This window comes from Saimiri boliviensis, chromosome 11 (genome assembly GCF_048565385.1).
Source record: "Saimiri boliviensis isolate mSaiBol1 chromosome 11, mSaiBol1.pri, whole genome shotgun sequence".
NCBI classification, from domain to species: Eukaryota; Metazoa; Chordata; class Mammalia; order Primates; family Cebidae; genus Saimiri; species Saimiri boliviensis.
The window spans coordinates 38,990,302-39,008,282 of NC_133459.1; the positions used below are offsets into that span (position 1 = coordinate 38,990,302).

At 42.8% G+C, this 17,981-nt stretch overlaps 2 protein-coding genes and 1 long non-coding RNA gene across 5 annotated transcripts in view; 2 read left to right on the forward strand and 1 right to left on the reverse strand.

Annotated features, from left to right (window-relative positions):
- Window positions 1-1,260: 1,260 nt before the first annotated feature.
- TMCO2 (transmembrane and coiled-coil domains 2) lies at window positions 1,261-5,839 on the forward strand. Its single transcript, XM_010347548.3, has 2 exons — window positions 1,261-1,942; window positions 5,392-5,839. The coding sequence occupies exons 1-2, from the start codon at window positions 1,706-1,708 to the stop codon at window positions 5,671-5,673; spliced, it is 519 nt and encodes a 172-aa protein (XP_010345850.1). The 5' UTR covers window positions 1,261-1,705; the 3' UTR covers window positions 5,674-5,839.
- LOC141580237 (uncharacterized) lies at window positions 4,628-13,043 on the reverse strand. Its single transcript, XR_012512391.1, has 2 exons — window positions 12,953-13,043; window positions 4,628-5,526 (listed from the first exon to the last, which is right to left on the reverse strand). It is a non-coding gene; the product is annotated as an uncharacterized LOC141580237 (long non-coding RNA).
- Window positions 13,044-13,110: 67 nt separating this feature from the next.
- The window catches only part of ZMPSTE24 (zinc metallopeptidase STE24), a 54,337-nt gene continuing 49,466 nt past the window's right edge, over window positions 13,111-17,981 (forward strand). For 2 of the 3 annotated variants that reach the window (XM_003937010.3, XM_010347546.2), the window contains exons 1-2: window positions 13,240-13,561; window positions 16,261-16,407. In XM_003937010.3, the coding sequence (XP_003937059.1) occupies window positions 13,439-13,561; window positions 16,261-16,407 (270 nt within the window). In that variant the 5' untranslated portion in view covers window positions 13,240-13,438. Of the gene's footprint in view, window positions 13,208-13,239; window positions 13,562-16,260; window positions 16,408-17,981 lie in introns of those variants that run through there. The other variant, XM_010347547.3, reaches the window with a different exon arrangement.

Below are 17,981 nucleotides of genomic sequence, written 5' to 3' on the forward strand. Positions count from 1 at the left end.
GAATGGGAAGGGGAGGGAGAAAGAAAAAGGAAAAAATTATATCATTTGTTACTAAAGCAAAGCTTGTGAAGGAGGTGGAATCTCCATCAGCAAAGGGAAAATATGTGAAAAGCCTTCCCAAAGATAATTTCTAAACAATAGCAGCAAATGAAAAGAAGGGAATGCTACAAAATGATCCAGTAGTAACCTCCTTCCACCTATTTACCAAGTAAATTACTCACTCTTTAAGAAAGCCCTGTTTAAATACTGTCTCTGGCTGGGTGCCATGGCTCATGCCTATAATCCCTGCACTTTGGGAGCCCAAGGCAGGTGGAACACTTGAGGTCAGGAGTTCTTGATCAGCCTGGCCATTGGCGAAACCTCATCTCTACTAAAAATACAAAAAATTAGCCAGGTATGGTGTTGGGTACCTGTAATCCCAGCTACTCAGGAGGCTGAGACAGGAGAATCACTTGAACCCAGGAGGCAGAGGTTGCAGTGAGCTGAGATTGCACCACTGCACTCCAACCTGGGTGACGGAGTGACACTCTGGCTCAAAAAATTTTTAAAAATCTTGTCACATTTCCATTCAACCTCAATACACCTCAGTTTTACTTTTTTTTTAATGTGAAAACAGCTGTTGTCCATTTGATGAAATCGTTGGAAATGTAGATCTACATTATCCAAGAGGGTAGCCACTAGCCACATGTGGCTATTTAAATTTTTTTTTTTTTTTGAGACAGAGTCTCATTCCATCACCAAGGCTGGAGCGCAGTGGTGCAACATCAGCTCACTGCACCCAATGCCTCCCAGGTTCAAGTGATTCTCCTGTGTCAGCATCCCAAGTAGCTGGGACTACAGGTGCACACCACCACGCCAGGCTAATTTTCTTTCTTTTTTTTTTTTTTTTTTTTGAGACAGAGTTTCGCTCTTGTTACCCAGGCTGGAGTGCAATGGCGCAATCTCGGCTCACCGCAACCTCCGCCTCCTGGGTTCAGGCAATTCTCCTGCCTCAGCCTCCTGAGTAGCTGGGATTACAGGCACGAGCCACCATGCCCAGCTGATTTTTTGTATTTTTAGTAGAGACGGGGTTTCACCATGTTGACCAGGATGGTCTCGATCTCTCGACCTCGTGATCCACCCGCCTCGGCCTCCCAAAGTGCTGGGATTACAGGCTTGAGCCACCGCGCCCGGCCGCCAGGCTAATTTTCATATTTTTAGTAGAGACAGGATTTCACCATGTTGGCCAGGCTGGTCTTGAACTCCTGGGTTCAAGTGATCCACCCACCTCGGCCTCCCAAAGTGCTGGGATTACAGGCATGAGCCAGCACACCTGGAAAATTTAATTAAAATGTAAAATTCAGTTTCTGCTGCACTATTCACATTTCAAGTAAGTAGTCGTTACCACATTGGACATGGCAGATAAAGAACATTTTCATTATTGCAGAAAGTTGTATTAGACAGCACTATGCTAGAGCTAGAACTAGCCAAAGATCAGAGAAAGCAGTATAAATGAACTGAAAGCCCAGGACAGTACCTGGTTGGTTTTGAGTAAGAGTCACTGGTTGGGTGAGTGAAAAGCAAGCTGACCTTTGGAGCAGTGACATCACAAAGCACAACTCACAATGGCTCCAGAACACCTAGGTCCCCAGGCTACTCCCCCTAACTCATATCTAGATTCCTGAAGCTTCTGCACATGTAGTTCTTGGAGCTGCTGCTTATTAAAATGTCAACATCTTCATCTTCTAGCTGGGACAACCTCTTAGATACTCTCTCTCAGAGCCCAATATGGAATTGGATACAAGCAAGTTTTCTGGGAGAGACCACTGCACCTCAGCAAACAAGTTTGGGACTATTAGATAATATTGCTCCAGCTCTGCAAGTCATCTTGAGGATTTCTTTCTTGATTTTGTTGGGAATAGGAATATATGCCTTATGGAAACGAAGTATTCAGTCAATTCAGGTTATACTATTTCGTTACAGACATTTATATAGTTTTAAGTTGAAATTCAATTAGTTCTCTCCCATATTGTTGCCACCCAGTTTTAAGATCATACAGATAGATGTGCAAAGGCGACCCTTGTCTCTTAAGTTGGCTGAAAATCTCCATCAATTAGGCTTTGGGCATAAAAATGCTCTTTATCACAATGGTCTTTGGCTTGTCTTCTATAATTAAACAGACCAAACATGCTTGTAGCCTGAAAAGACAGCCTTACCCTTGAAATTTCTTTGATCACTTATTCATCTTTGAATGCTACTATAGTTATAGAATGGGCACCATAGTATAGTTAGGATCTTGAATATGTTCTTTCTGTTCTTACTATGCCATTGTTCTGTAACCGATACGGAGGCAAATGTATTAAGTCATCACAATGTGTTCATTATTGTGTTTTAACAAAATAAGGCTCCCTAAGTATACAGTAGCTCTTTGGGGAGTAGGACTTTAACTGGCTGGGATTGTGAGAAACAGGATTTTACATACTTCTGTGTAGTCACCAATAATAACAGTTGACATACAATATAGTTCAATGCTTTGAGGATCTCAGAAATTCCATGAAATGGATGAGGCTATTTTCATGTGACAAGTGAAGAAACTGAGGTACAATGAGGTTCAGCGGAAACTTAAGGTGACAGGATTTTAAAGGGGCTTTTTATTATTTTTTTGAGATGTGGTTGCCCAGGCTGGAGTGCAATGGCATGATCTTGGCTCACTGCAACCTCCACCTCCAGGGTTCAAGCGATTCTCCTGCCTCAACCTCCTCAGTAGCTGGGATTACAGGCATGTGCCACCAAACCCAGCCAATTTTTTGTATTTTTTAGTAGAGACAAGGTTTCACCATGTTGCCCAGGCTGGTATTGAACTCCTGATCTCAGGTGATTCACCAGCCTCAGCCTCCCAAAGTGCTGGGATTACAGGTGTGAGCCACTGTGCCCGGCCTTAAAAGGGCTTTCTTAAGAGTGATGAGTTTCCTTGATAAACGCAGAGAGACGTTGTTACTGGATCTTTTTTTTTTTTTCTTTTTCTTTCTTTTTTCTTTCTTTTTCTTTTTTTTTCTTTTTCTTTTTCTTTTTTCTTTTTTCTTTTTTTTTTTTTTTTTGAGACGGAGTTTCGCTCTTGTTACCCAGGCTGGAGTGCAATGGCGCGATCTCGGCTCACCGCAACATCCGCCTCCTGGGTTCAGGCAATTCTCCTGCCTCAGCCTCCTGAGTAGCTGGGATTACAGGCACGCGCCACCATGCCCAGCTAATTTTTTGTATTTTTAGTAGAGACAGGGTTTCACCATGTTGACCAGGATGGTCTCGATCTCTTGACCTCGTAATCCACCTGCCTCGGCCTCCCAGAGTGCTGGGATTACAGGCTTGAGCCACCGCGCCCGGCCTGGATCATTTTTTAGCATTCACTTGTTTTCATGTTACTATTGTTTAGTAATCATGGTCACAGCTACTTTCTATTTTAAACCATCACAATCTTGCATAGTAGTCAGGGCAGAGATTATTTTCTCCATTTTGTAGATGAGAAAACTTGATTATCACCCACCCAAGTTCAAAAAGTTTGTAAGAGCTAGCAAAATTGGAGTTTGAATCTCATTTTTAGGATTTGAAATTCAGTTTTCAAAATCTCATTTAATGTAAACCAACTGACCTAAATCTTGAACAGGAATGTGTGTGTGTGTGTTGTGAAGATTAAAGGAGATATTATATGTATAAATCCTAGCACATATATTCAGTAGGTGGTGCTATGGTGAAGCCCCATCTCTACTAAAAATACAAAAAAATTAGCTGGGCATGGTGGTGGGTGCCTGTAGTCCCAGCTACTCAGGAGGCTGAGGCGGAGAATCACTTGAACCCAGGAGGCGGAGGTTGCAGTGAGCTGAGATCACACCACTGCACTCTAGCCTGGGCAACAGAGACAGACTCCATCTCAAAAAAAAAAAAAAAAAAAAAAAAGGTGATGCTAGTTGTTATGATAAGGAACAAGACGATGTTTTCTTATCCTAGCAAGGATCTGTCCTACTATATATGTTTTTATTTTTTTAATTTTTTATGTTTTAGAGACAGTGTCTTGCTCTGTCGCCCAGGCTAGAGTGCAGTGGTGTGATTGCAGCTCATTGCAGTCTCAAACTCCTGGTCTCAAGTGATCCTCCTGTCTTAGCCTCCTGAGCAGCTGGAACTATAGGCACACACCACCAGGCTAGGCTAATTTTTTTTTTTTTTTTGAGATGGAGTTTTGCTCTTGTTACCCAGACTGGAATGCAATGGCTCGATCTTGGCTCACCCCAACCTTCACCTCCCAGGTCAAGCAATTCTCCTGCCTCAGCCTCCTGAGTAGCCGGGATTATAGACATATGCCACCACGCCTGGCTAATTTTGTATTTTTAGTCGAGATGGGGTTTCCTCTATGTTGGTCAGGCTGGTCTTGAACTCCCAACCTCAGGTGATCCACCCGCTTTGGCCTCCCAAAGTGCTGGAATTACTGGCAGGAGCCACCAAGCCTGGCTTGGCTCAGTAAATTTTAAAAAATGTTTTTTGTAGAGATAGGGTCTTGCTATGTTGTTCAGACTGGTCTTTAACTCCTGGCCTCAGGCAATCCTCCCACCTTAGCCTCACGAAGTGCTTGGATTATAGGTGTGAACCACTGCATCTGGCCCTAACACACACACACACACACACACACACACACACACACACACACACACACACACACATATATATATATATATATATATATATATATATATATTTATTTATTTATTTTTATTTTTTTTTTTTAAAGAGACAGGGTCTGGCTATGTTGTCCAGGTTGGACTGCAGTAACCATTCACAGGCACCACCATAGCATACTACTTGTGGGCTCAAGTGATCCTCCCACCTCAGCCTCCCTAGTAGTTAGGACTACATTTGCGTGCCATTGTGCCCACATCTCTCCTGGTATATTTTAAAAACCTTTTCCATGACCAAGAAATCCAGTTTTTCAGACCACTAAGTCCTAAAGTGTACTTGGAAGTGTGAATTCCTGGATTCCTGACCTGGCTCTACCACTTCCAATATATGACTTTGGACAATGACAGAGTTCAAACTGAAAAACATATAGTTATCCAGTTCTGTTTTTTTCTACATAAATAGGTCATGCCTAGAAGACGCAACTTCCAGCACAGAGCCCAGCATGTGCTAGACATTCAGAAAATGGTATCTATTATAACAATATTCATTAAATGCAAATAATAATCCTGCCTGACCTGGCTACCTCTCCAGTTTGCAAAATCAAAAGATGAAGTAGGTGTGAAAATATTTTGTTAAATGCAAGACTTGTTATAGGAATAAGGAATTACTATTAAGTTTTTATCTCTTACAGTAAACTGTAGCATTCACATGAATGAACAATAACACTTAACTTCTGTTGTTCCATTTTAGAAAACGTTGTTGTTTGTAATCACACTCTACAAACTTTACAAGAAGGGCTCAGATATTTTTCAGGCTTTGCTGGCCAACCCAGAAAGAAGTGGTCTCCAAATTCAAGATAATAATAATCTCTTCCTGTCCTTGGGTCTGCAAGAGAAAATTTTGAAAAAACTTCAGACAGTGGAAAACAAAGTGAAGGACCTAGAGGGGATAATCATTGCTCAAAAACCGGCCACGAAGAGGGATTGCTCCTCTGAGCCCTACTGCAGCTGCTCTGACTGCCAAAGTTCCTAGCCCACATCAAGGTTTACTTCCCCATTTGAAATGTAATGGATTCCAGTGTTTTCCAGAAAAGCACTGTTTCTCTCATGTGTGCAGTGGTGTATCAATAAAGATAAAGAACTCTATTGAAATTACCCTGCAAAGACTGGCTCTCTATTTAGTAGGGCTAAGCTTCTACTTGTATGTATGGTGGGGTAAAGTGGGGTATAGTAGTAGTTAAAAATGTCTCTAGGACTGCAGTGCACACTCAGCTGGCTGGAGACCATAAGCTGCCATAGAGGAGAGGATAGCTGGACTGGAATCTAGGACGGTAGGAAGAGAAGGGAGGGTGGTCAGGTATATGGCCTTGAGGTCCTTGCTGAGGAGGTTAGACTGGATATAATAAAAAGTAGGAAAGTGCTGTTTGAGGGCCATCAGTGAACTGTCCTTTAGAGGTAGGCTGACCCCTGTGCTGGTTTTCAGCCTAAAGGTATATATGCAGTCCAGGGGTCTCCTGCATTAATTACTCAAAAGTGGTCAAGGGTGGGGTTAGATATAGACTGACATAAAGGAGATTGATTTTATCCAACTTTTACTGATACCTACTCTATGCTAAGCATAAATTCCTAGGGATATGATAATCCCTAGGAATCTTTCCTGAGTGCTTCAGGAGCACTCAGTTTGGCTGGACAAACAAATAATTTCAGATCAAGCAATTTAATAGTGGGGTCATAACATCTTTTTTTTGGGGGGGCGGGGTCAGAGTCTTGCTCTGTTGCCCAGGCTGGAATGCAGTGGCAGGATCTCTGCCCACTGCAACCTCAACCTCCAGGATTCAAGTGATTCTACTGCCTCAGCTTCCCGAGGAACTGGAATTACAGGTGCCTGCCACCATGCCTGGCTAATTTTTGCATTTTTAGTAGAGATGGGGTTTCACCATGTTGGCCAGGCTGGTCTTGCACTCCTGACCTCAAGTGATATGCCCACTTTAGCCTCCCAAAGCTGGGATTACAGGTGCAAGCCACTGTACCTGGCCATAACATCTTGAACTGAGTAGAATTCTCCTTGGCAGGGAGGGAAGAAAGGAGGGATTCCACTCAATGTGTACCTTGATGAGAGAGAGAGATGGCCCACTGGGGAGGTGGCAGAAAATGATTCTGTCAGCAGGCCTCAGATTCCACTAACCTTACAGTGTTTGCATTTTTGCCACAATAAATGTCATCATGGTCATTTGAAACACTGTGTAACTATCTGGAACCTAAATGAAATATTTCATATCCATAGAGGAGGTCTACAGAAAAAAAGTTTCATTTGGTATGAAGCGATTTGTTGCCATGCTGGAGAAAAACTGGCTATGCTGCTTAACCAGACACAATATAAGGCTGGGTACAGTGGCTCACGCCTGTAATCCCAGCACTTTGGGAGGCCGAAGCAGGAGGATTGCTTGAGTTCAGGAGTTCAAAACCCACCTGGGCAACATAGTGAGACCTCACCTTTACAAAAAAATCAGAAAATTAGCTGGGTTTGGTGGTGCATGCCTGCAGTCTCAGCTACTCAGAGAGCTGAAGCAGGAGGGTCACTTGAGCCTGAGAGATTGCTTCAGTATCCTGGATGGCAGGACAAGACGCTGTCCAAAAAAAAAAAAAAAAAAGAAGACAATATAGCAGTCTCCAAGAGGCATATTCCCAAGGGAATGGTAATCTTGACCATTTGTAATTCTTGCCTAATGCACTGTAGTTAAAATACCACTGGAGTTAAAATCTTGTCATATGGATGAGATTTCACCGTATCGTGTGTTAAGCAGACAAATAGGTGGGTGAATACAAGGGAGGGCCAGGAAAGGCTTTGCAGAGGAAGTGGCATTGAGGTGTCCCAGAAATGATTACATAGGCAGACAAAGAAATGGAAGATATTCTTCCTGGGTGAGATCATCATGAAAGTATATTTTTATTTTTGAGACGGAGTTTCACTCTTGTTGCCCAGGCTGGAGTGCAGTGGCACGATCTCAGCTCACTGTAACCTCTGCCTCCCAGGTTGAAGAGATTCTCCTGTCTCAGCCTCCCGAGTTGCTGGGATTATAGGCGCCCACCACCATGCCCAGCTAATTTTTTATAATTTTAATAGAGATGGGGTTTCCCCAGGCTGGCCCAGCTGGTCTGGAATTCCTAACCTCAGGTAATTCACCTGCCTTGGTCTCCCAATGTGCTGGGATTACAGCCACCACCTGGCCCAGAAGTATATTTTTAAAATGATGGTTTCCTGGGCAACAAGGAGAGTTTCAGGGTGGCTTTGTTATTTCCAAAGATACAATTAAGGATTTTGACTTTAGTGCAAGACACACTAACCTCATACTCAAATATGCTTTAATTCATGATGTGGCAAACAGAACAGATGGGAATTAACAGTGTGTATTATCTGACAGTTTAGGTGAGAGGTTATTGTGCTGCTGATGGAGTGTCATGCCAATTTTTTTAGGTCAATATCTCAATTATTGTGCTGTCTAAATTTCATTTCAGTCATATTGTCTTGGTTACCCCTCTCGAGTATATCAAAGGAAAATGTTCAAGGGTTTTGCCTGTAATCAGCACTTTCGGAGGCTGAGGTGGACGGACTGCTTGAGCCCAGAAGTTTGAGACCAGCCTGGCCAGCATAGCGAGATCCTGTCTCTATTTATAAAAATACTAAAAAAAAGAAGCGTTTTGAAGAGTAGACTGATGTCAGGTAATGAAGGGCCTCAAAGCTCATACCATATAGTTTGGGTTTTGTACTGTCAGAAATAGACCATTATAGGCGTTTTTTTTTTTTTTTTTTTTTTTTTTTTTTCAGGAGGGAGTAACATAGAATTAGTAGCCTATATGTGAGTCAGAACTTATAAGCTAGAAAGTAGAATCAGCTAGACGAAAAGGAAATAACAGCTGCTCTTGTTAGGGTGCACAGTGTGATATAAACTGATGGGGTTACCTCGTTCCTGACTCTCAGCTTCTCAGAGAGGATGTGTGAATCACACCACAGTCATAAGAGATTGATACCAAGTACCAGGTATTCATTCCTAGTAGGGAATCTTTTTTTTTTTTTTTTTTTTTTTTTTTTTTTGAGATGGAGTACAGTGGCGTGATCTCAGCTCACTGCAACCTCTGCCTCCCAGGTTCAAGCGATTCTCCTGCCTCAGCCTCAGCCTCTGGGGTAGCTGAGATTATAGGCACCTGCCACCATGCCTGGCTAATTTTTTTTGTATTTTTAGTAGAGATGGGGTTTCACCATGTTGGCCAGGGTGGTTTCAAACCCCTGACCTCAAGTGATCCACCCACCTTGGCCTCCCAAAGTGCTATGATTACAAGCATGAGCCACCATGCCGGACCAAGGCGGATCATTTTTTTCTTGAGGCCCGAGCACCTATGGCCAGGGTATCAACTAAGGGACCTTGGATGCTTGGTAAGCAGAGAATCAAGGCAAGATAGGGGAAGAGCTTGAGAGCAACTGTATCATTTAGGTTAGATAGGGTAGATGGACTACCCGTACAGCAATGCCTATCTACTCTAGGGATAATAATCTTTATCCTTCAAATTCAGTCCTTTTCCTTTATTTATTTTTATAGAGATGAGGTCTCACTGTGTTGCCTACACTGCTCTCAAACTCCTGCACTCAAGCAATTGTCCAACCTTGATGGCCCAAAGAACCAAGACTACAGGTGTGAGCCAGCACACCATGTCAGTCTTTCTCCTTTAACAAAATCCTGCCAACAGCTTGTTTTGAGGTTCCCATTTTTAGACTCCACACAGGCCAGCCCTTCTACTGTCTTTCTGAAAAGAGCAAACAAGTGATTATTCACTTTCCATAATTCACTAGATCTCCACTGCCACAACCTTAGTCTGCACTACCATCTCTCACCCAGATTGTTTTTTCTTTTTTTCTGATTTCCTTGGCAACTGCTAAATCACCTGGGTTCTTGAAATGGCCTCCCAACTGCGCTTCCTCCTTCCATTTCCCCATTAAATTTATTCTCTGCTGGGCGCAGCCTGTAATCCCAGCACTTTGGGAGGCTGAGGCGGGTGGATCATGAGGTAAGAAGTTCAAGACCAGCCTGGCCAAGATGGTGAAACCCCGTCTCTACTAAAAAAAAAAAAAAAAAAAAAAAAAAAAAATTAGACAGGCATGGTGGCAGGCGCCTGTAATCCCAGCTACTTGTAATCCCAGCTACTTGGGAGGCTGAGGCAGGAGAATTGCTTGAACCTGGGTGACAGAGGTTGCAGTAAGCCAAGATTGCACCACTGGGTAATAGATGAGATTCCATCTCAAAAAAATTTTTTTTTATTCTCCAGATAGTAGTGAGAAGGACTGTCTGCTCAAAACTCTGCAATTCTCTGCTCAAAATCCTGCAATAGCTTATTCTTTCATTCTAACTGAAAGTCTGTTAACTAAAAGACTGCATGATGGCATGGATTTGCACTCCCCATCCTCCTTACTCTTTCCACAGCCTCTTACCATTCTTCAGATATGATAAGCAACGGCCAATCTCAGGGCCTCTGCACTTGCTGTTCACTTTGATTGGCAGTTTCCCCAGATATCCACATGGCTTCTTCTCTTACTATTTTGGGGGTCTCAAATGCCAGTTAATCTGAGAAGGCTTCCTTGACCAACTTATGTAAAGCGGCACCCCCTCACACCAACATGCTGTATTGCCTTTTTCCTGCTTTTTCTTCATAGCACTTATCACCACCTCCACTTTTACTATTAAAAATTTGCATATTATTTATCAAATACTCCATCCAACCCAGCTAAGAATGTAAGCTCCACTTTTACTATTAAAAATTTGCATATTATTTATCAAATACTCCATCCAACCCAGCTAAGAATGTAAGCTCCAGGAGAGGGGCTTTAGTTCACTGCTATATCCCTGGCACCTGGAAATGCATCTGGCATTTTGCAGACATTCAGTATTTATTGAATGAATGAATTCAGTCAAGCCAATCAGTCTTGGCTTTTTAAAACCTTGGCCTCCTGTTCCCCTACCTTTCCAGACACATGGTGACAGATCAATGCTATGATGCCCTTCTCCCAAACAGTACCTAACCTTTATTGGGCACTCACTCAGAGTCATCTACATTGTACATTGCTAGGTGCTTTACATGAATTTTCTCATTTGATTTCAACAATATGAGGAAGTAAGTATATACTATAGTATTCTCATTTTACTAATGAGGATCTGATGCACAGACAGGTTAAATAACTTGCTAATACATGGTACAGCCATGACTGGCACTCAAGCAGCCTGACTCTAAACCTGTGCCCTTAGCCACAAAGCTTGAGGGGTAGAAGCTCCTGTGAGGCTTTGGGCTCACAGACAGCTGAAGACAAGAGTGAAGAGGGCATAGCAACGATGGCCTGAGGGACAGAAAATTCTGAAAAAGTGTTTACCCCTCATATATTTAAATTGCAATCTGAAAGTTTTCATCATAACTTCAAATCGTTGCAATGGATGTAAATTCTGGCAAATTGTAAATACTGACATTTTAAGATAAAACTGTTAAAGCATTGCAACTTTTCAGTATAAACAATTTTCAAAACTGTTAAATCACTTTCTATAATGTATCCAAGAGAATCTATATAACAACTAAATAACCAGCACTATCCATTAAAGCGTACACTAAGGAGCTCTTCAACATTGTTCTTTTATTATCTCTAACATATTTAGGTTGTACTCTACCATAAATGTTATTCAAATGTAATACTTTGATGTTTAAAAAACCTTTTATTGATGACTATTTTGTAACAAAAATATAATGTATGTATTAAACTTTAAAAAAATTTCCTGTAACTTTATGGCTTTATGCTGGAATTCTTCTGAAGTCAGTAATCATGACAATAATCTTTAGTAAATAGTGAATCAAAATGACACAATTACAAATATTGATAATACACAATTATAAAAGGTGAAATTCTATTGGGAACACATCTCTTAGTGAGACAGATGGGGCTGTCCCACCAATTAATTCATTTATCTGGATGAACAGTTCCTACTGCTAGATTAACAGACTTCAGTTTCAATTGTTTTTTCATAGATACATAGTGCTGAGAAATGAATTTACATAAACAAATAGGTGGGAATGCTAGTAGTTTTGCTGTAAGAACGTCAACCAATTCTTTGGTTTCTTTCTGAGTTGCATGCCAAAAACAAAACTGTTCCTTCCTCGGCTGACAATTCAATAGAGCTACCATTAATTTTGTTGAAAACAAAGAACTGGAAATCATCTGACTTGAAAAGAATTTGTTATCCTGTTATTGGAATCATTTACTTTCTCTCGTGACTTTTAATTATACTAATTACTCTCAGAGGCATTTAGGCAAGGTTGAGAAATTCAAGATACTAATTTCAACACATCTTTAGCATCACAATATCACAGTAATTTAAATATATTTTAGTCGTAGCTACAGATTTAGCTCATTTATTGTAAATAATAATTGTGCTAATTAGCAACGATAGTATGTTTAACCAATTAGCATCATCAGATTTACTTTCGGTCAGAATAACTGACCTCACTTTTTTTTTTTTTTTTTTTTTTCTGAGACGCAGTTTCGCTCTTGTTACCCAGGCTGGAGTGCAATGGCGCGATCTCGGCTCACCGCAACCTCCGCCTCCTGGGCTCAGGCAATTCTCCTGCCTCAGCCTCCTGACTAGCTGGGATTACAGGCACGCACCACCATGCCCAGCTAATTTTTTGTATTTTTAGTAGAGACGGGGTTTCACCATGTTGACCAGGATGGTCTCGATCTCTTGATCTCGTGATCCACCCGCCTCGGCCTCCCAAAGTGCTGGGATTACAGGTGTGAGCCACCGCGCCCGGCCCCTATTGACCTCACTTTTTAAGTCAAATAAATGTACGAGCGTCCGACTGACCATATTTCACTTCTGAATCCCAAACGAGAAATGGCACTGCGCCTTACTGATGCAAATTTGTACCCTAGATAAAGTAAGACACTTTCATTTCACGTATGTCTAACCTACGGTGTCCTTGCTCTGTTTCAAGGCATTCTCACAGGCAAACGCCGCCTCTGACTATACTTGGGGTGGTTGAGACGAGATCTTCAAATGAAAATTCTCAACGTTACCGTCCACTCTCTCATACGCTTGAATTCAGAACACCCCAATACTAGCCAAAAGACTCCATTTCTAACGCCTGGTCTCGCTTTGGAGGCAGCACTAGTTTAAACGTGTGATTTTTTTGAGACTGGGAAGCCGGCTGCTGTCCGGTCCTTCCCAGCCACCTCAGGCGGAAGCCGCTGCCCACTCAGTTCCGGCCCCAGCCCGGACTACCTGTCGCCTTGTTGAAGGAAGCAGGGCAGATACCGCAGCCCAGTCAGGGTAAACAGCTGACCCAGGGGATGGAACTGCGGATCTGTAGAGAAAGCGGAGGACTTCACCGCATTCACGGGCCCGGGAGGAAAGCCAGAACCCCAGGCCGAAACCCGGCGTCACGTCGTGGGGGACGAATGTTAATGGCACACAGCTCAGCAGGACCCGGAAGTCAGTCTGTGACTCCCCGCCCTCTTTGGGCCGGAAGTGAGGAAGGTGGGGTTGGGGCTTTTCCAGTAGAAACTAGGAGGGACTAGAGAGTCTGCGAGGGGAAGAGCGTATCTGTGACACTGCTAGCAGCGCGGAGAGGGAGGGATGGGGGCGGGTGTCGGTGTAGGGGCCTTCGGAAAGAACGGATATCGCTGTAACACCGCGGGGACTCTCTGAGGGGACGAGTGTCGGTGTGGCACCGGTGCACGCGGAAGGAGCCGGCGGAACCGGGTGGCCATGGGGATGTGGGCATTGCTGGACGCTTTGTGGGAGATGCCGGCCGAGAAGCGTATCTTCGGAGCCGTGCTGGTCTTCTCCTGGACAGTGTATCTTTGGGAGACCTTCCTAGCACAGCGGCAGGTGAGCCTAGACAAGGTCCAACCTGACCCCCACACCCGGCCACACCTAGGCCAACCTTGGGCTTCGACCCTGAGTTTCTTGATGATTGTTCCAGTTTCCGCGCCAGTCTCGATCCTGTGGTCCTTGTTTAGTCTCGTAACTTGGCCTGATGGCGGGCTACGGCTTTGAGGGGATCTTGGTGCGTCCAGGAAGTTTTCAGTAACGTTATCATGGGAGTCGATCCTGTTAGGGCCTGGAGGAATGCTTGGGCTCTTGTGCCCGCCCTACATCTTCCTTGAGATCCTTGGGCCCAGACTTGGCCTCCTTTATCTTTGGAATAAGCTTTCAAAAGAATTTAGAAACCCAACTTACTCATGACATTTATGTAATCATGACTAACCGTAGGATTTTCCAAACCTTCCAACAACCTGCACTCGTTTCTCCTTGAAGTGCATATATTGTTTCTGCTGGAAAAAATATATATATATATTTATATTTATCGGGCCAGGCCAGGCTCGGGTGGCTCATGCCTGTAATCCCAGCACTTTGGGAGGCCGAGGCGGGTGGATCACCTGAGGTCAGGAGTTCGAGACCAGCCTGGCCAACATGGTGAAACTTCATCTTTACTAAAAATAGAAAAATTAGCCAGGGTGGTGGCGCACACCTGTAGTCCCACCTATTTGGGAGGCTGAAGCAGGAGAATCTCTTGAGCCAAGATCGCACCACTGCACTCCAGCCTGGGCGACGAGAGCAAAACTCCATCTCCAAAAAAAAAAAAAAAAAGGAAAAGAAAAGATATAGATATATATATATCTATATATATTTATATATATATATCTATATATATTTATATATATAGATATATACATATCTCATTTTTAATAAAATTATCTTTTTTGTTTAAAATATTAAAACAGTAAAATAGAAAGTGAAAGTTACTTAATTTACTGGAGATAACCATGGATTAGAGACCTGAACTTTTATCTATTTATTTTTAATCTTTATTTATTTAAGACAGAGTCTCACTCTGTCACCAGGCTGAAGTGCAGTGGCACAATCTCAACTCACTGCAACCTCCACCTCTCAGGTTCTAGTGATTTTCCTGGTTCAGCATCCCTAGTAGCTGGGATTACAGGCACGTGCCACCACGCCCAGCTAATTTTTGTGTTTTTAGTAGAGACAGGGTTTCACCATGTTGGCCCAGATAGAATCTTTATTTTATTTAGAGACAGGGGCTCACTCTGCCACCCAGGCTGGAGCACAGTAGCACTATCATAGCTTACAGCAGCCTCGAACTTGCGGGCTCATGCAACCTTTCCACCTCAACCTTTGTTGTTTGAAACGGAGTCTTACTCTGTTGCCCAGGCTGGTGTGTAGGGGTGTGATCTCGGCTCACTGCAACTTCCACCTCCTGGGTGCAAGCGATTCTTAGCCTCCTGAATAACTGGGATTACAGGTACATGCCACCACACCCGGCTAATTTTTCTGTTTTTAGTAGAGACAGGGTTTCACCATGTTGGCCAAGCTGGTCTTGAACTTCTGACCTCAGGTGATCCACCTGCCTTGGCCTCCCAAAGTGCTGAGATTACAGATGTGAGCCACCGCTCCCAGCCCACCTCAGCCTTCTGAGTAGCTAGAACCACAGGTGTGGGCCACAGTGCCCAGCTAATTTTTGGATTTTTTTGTAGAGATGTTGCTGGGGCTGGTCTGGAGTTCCTGGGCTCAAGCGATCCTCCCACCTCAACTTCCCAAAGTGTTGGGATTACAGGCGTGAGCCACCGTTCTCAACCTGTCCTCAGCTTATATTGGCACAAAACAATATATAAGGAAAGCATATTGTAGTGGCCCATTATTTTGTTTGGTATCCATTCCCTGTATTATATTTCCTGGGCTGTTAGAATTTAGTATAATGTGAAAGTTGATCTTTCTCCTTTTTTTTTTTTTTTTTAAGGGACAGAGTGTCATCCAGGGTGTAGTGCTGTGGCACGATCTGGGCCCACTGCAACCTCTGCCTCCTGGGTTCAGGTGATCCTCTCACCTCTGCCTCCCAAGTAGCTGGGATGACAGGTGCACACCACCACACCCTATTAACTTTTGTATTTTTTGTAGAGACAGGGTTTTACCATGCTACTCAGGCCGATCTCAAATTCCTGGGCCCACAAAGTGCTGGGATTACAGGCATGACCCAACGCACCTGGCTAAAAGTTGGTCTCTTCTCACAGACCTGATATGTTTCTATGTGGTGCTCCTCAAGTTTCTGGCTTTTAGGACCAAATTTAATGAGCAGCCTCAATATTTGTTCATACTCATGGTTAGCATGTGTGCTTCTCCTTTCCGTGAATTTGTTTTCTCTATTATGTAATAGAGGAGGTATGTAATACCCAGAATGAGTAGTACATGTTACAAAGTTGTGATGTTACAACTTTGGTTTACATATACAAACTGAAGTGTCATGACAACCCTGATTTTAGTTTTACTAGTCAGCTAACCTCGGGTTCTCTTGATCTGCTTTTATTTTCCTGCATAACTCATTTCAGTGGTCAATGTACTTGATCAAGTGTGATATTTGTGTAGGTATAAAGCAAATTCAGCAGGAATAAGTGACAAGCTATAAACCATACAGTGTTTGATCATAAATGACTATTGTAATAAACAATTACATAAAAAATGACTATTGTAATAAACCGTTTCACTAAAGTGTTTTCTCCAAAATATTTCAGAGAAGGATATATAAGACAACAACTCATGTACCACCAGAGTTAGGACAGATCATGGATTCTGAAACATTTGAGAAATCTCGACTGTATCAACTGGATAAAAGCACTTTCAGCTTCTGGTCAGGACTCTATTCAGAGATTGAAGGCACTGTGAGTAACTTACTTTTTGGAGAGACAGTCTGTCAAATTGTTTAATACTTTGTAATGGTTGCTTTCATTTTCACATTTTTGTAGCACAAAAGAGGGCACCACACTTGCAAGTCCCAGAATGCTTTCTTAACCTTTGTTATTGATATTAATGGCTGTGGAGCAAAAAAGACAGAAACATAACTGCTTAATCAGTTGAAAACTATGGAATATGGGAACCATTACCCTGAGGTCAAGTAGGAAAAAGATCTTCTTCCATTTGGATGCAGCTGAGATGTCATGTCTTCTAAGCAACTATTTGAAACTTCCCTCCTGACAAATGTGGGTAGGGTAACATCCTATCATTATTCCTGTCAGAGTACTTATCATATTGTGTTGAATTTGCCTGTGGTTTTTCTTTTTTTTCCGGCACAGTCACCCAGGCTGAAGTACAGTAGTGTGAACTTGGCTCATTGCAACCTCTGCTTCCTGGACTCAAATGATCCTCCTACCTCAGCTTCCCTAGTAGCTGGGACAACAGTTACATGCCACCATACCCAGCTAATTTTTATATTTTTTGTAGAGTCCAGGTCTCCTCATGGAGACCCTGGGCTGGTCTCAAACTCCTGAGCTCAAGTCATCTGCTCACCTCCGCCTCTCAACGTGCTGGGATTACAGGCATGAGCCATTGTGCCTGGCCTAATTTGACTGTTTAATTGGCAAACTGGTAGTTCCTTAAAGAAATAGTATTTTGCCAGGCATGGTGACTCATGTCTGTAATCCCAGCACTTTGGGAGGCTGAGGTGGGTGAATAACAAGGTTGGAAGTTCAAGACCAGCCTGGGCAAGATGGTGAAATCCTGTCTATACTAAAAATACAAAAATTAGCCGGGCTTGGTGGTGGGCACCTGTAATCCCAGCTACTCAGGAGGCTGACTGAGGCAGAGAATTGCTCGTCCCCAAGAGGCGGAGATTGCAGTGAGCCATAATTGTGCCACTGTATTCCAGCCTGGGCAACAGAGCTAGACTCTGTCTCAAAAACAAAAACAAACAAAAAAGAAATAGTACTTTAAAGTCTTGTTCATCATTTTATACCTAGTGCCTGGCATGTCATAAGCACATAGTTCCTATTTTTTGAATGAAATAACGATAGGCCATTTTACTTAGCAAAGCAAAGGGCCAGTCTTACCCTCATATTAAAAGAAGAGAGGCTGTATAACATAGAGCAATCTTCTTTTTTTTGGTGGTCTCCTTCCTGTCCCCCTGCAGCCATTTTGGACATTATTTTTTCCTAATTGCCCCTTCCATGAAATTTTAATACCATAGATACGTTGTATATTTGTTTCAGTACTGTATGTATGTGTATCTGTGCTTTATACGTAAAAAAAGATTTTTTTCCCACTCCCTAGAAAAATTGAAAGTACATAATATAGAGATTAAGAGCAGCCTCTGAGCTCAGGCAGCTTGAGTTTAAATCTCAGCTCCACCACACCAGTGGTATGACCTCAGGCAACTTGCTCAGCATTTCTGTGCCTGTTTTCTCATCTGTAAAAGTGGTGTAGTAATAATGGTTCCTTATTTGTAGTGGTTTTGAGAGAA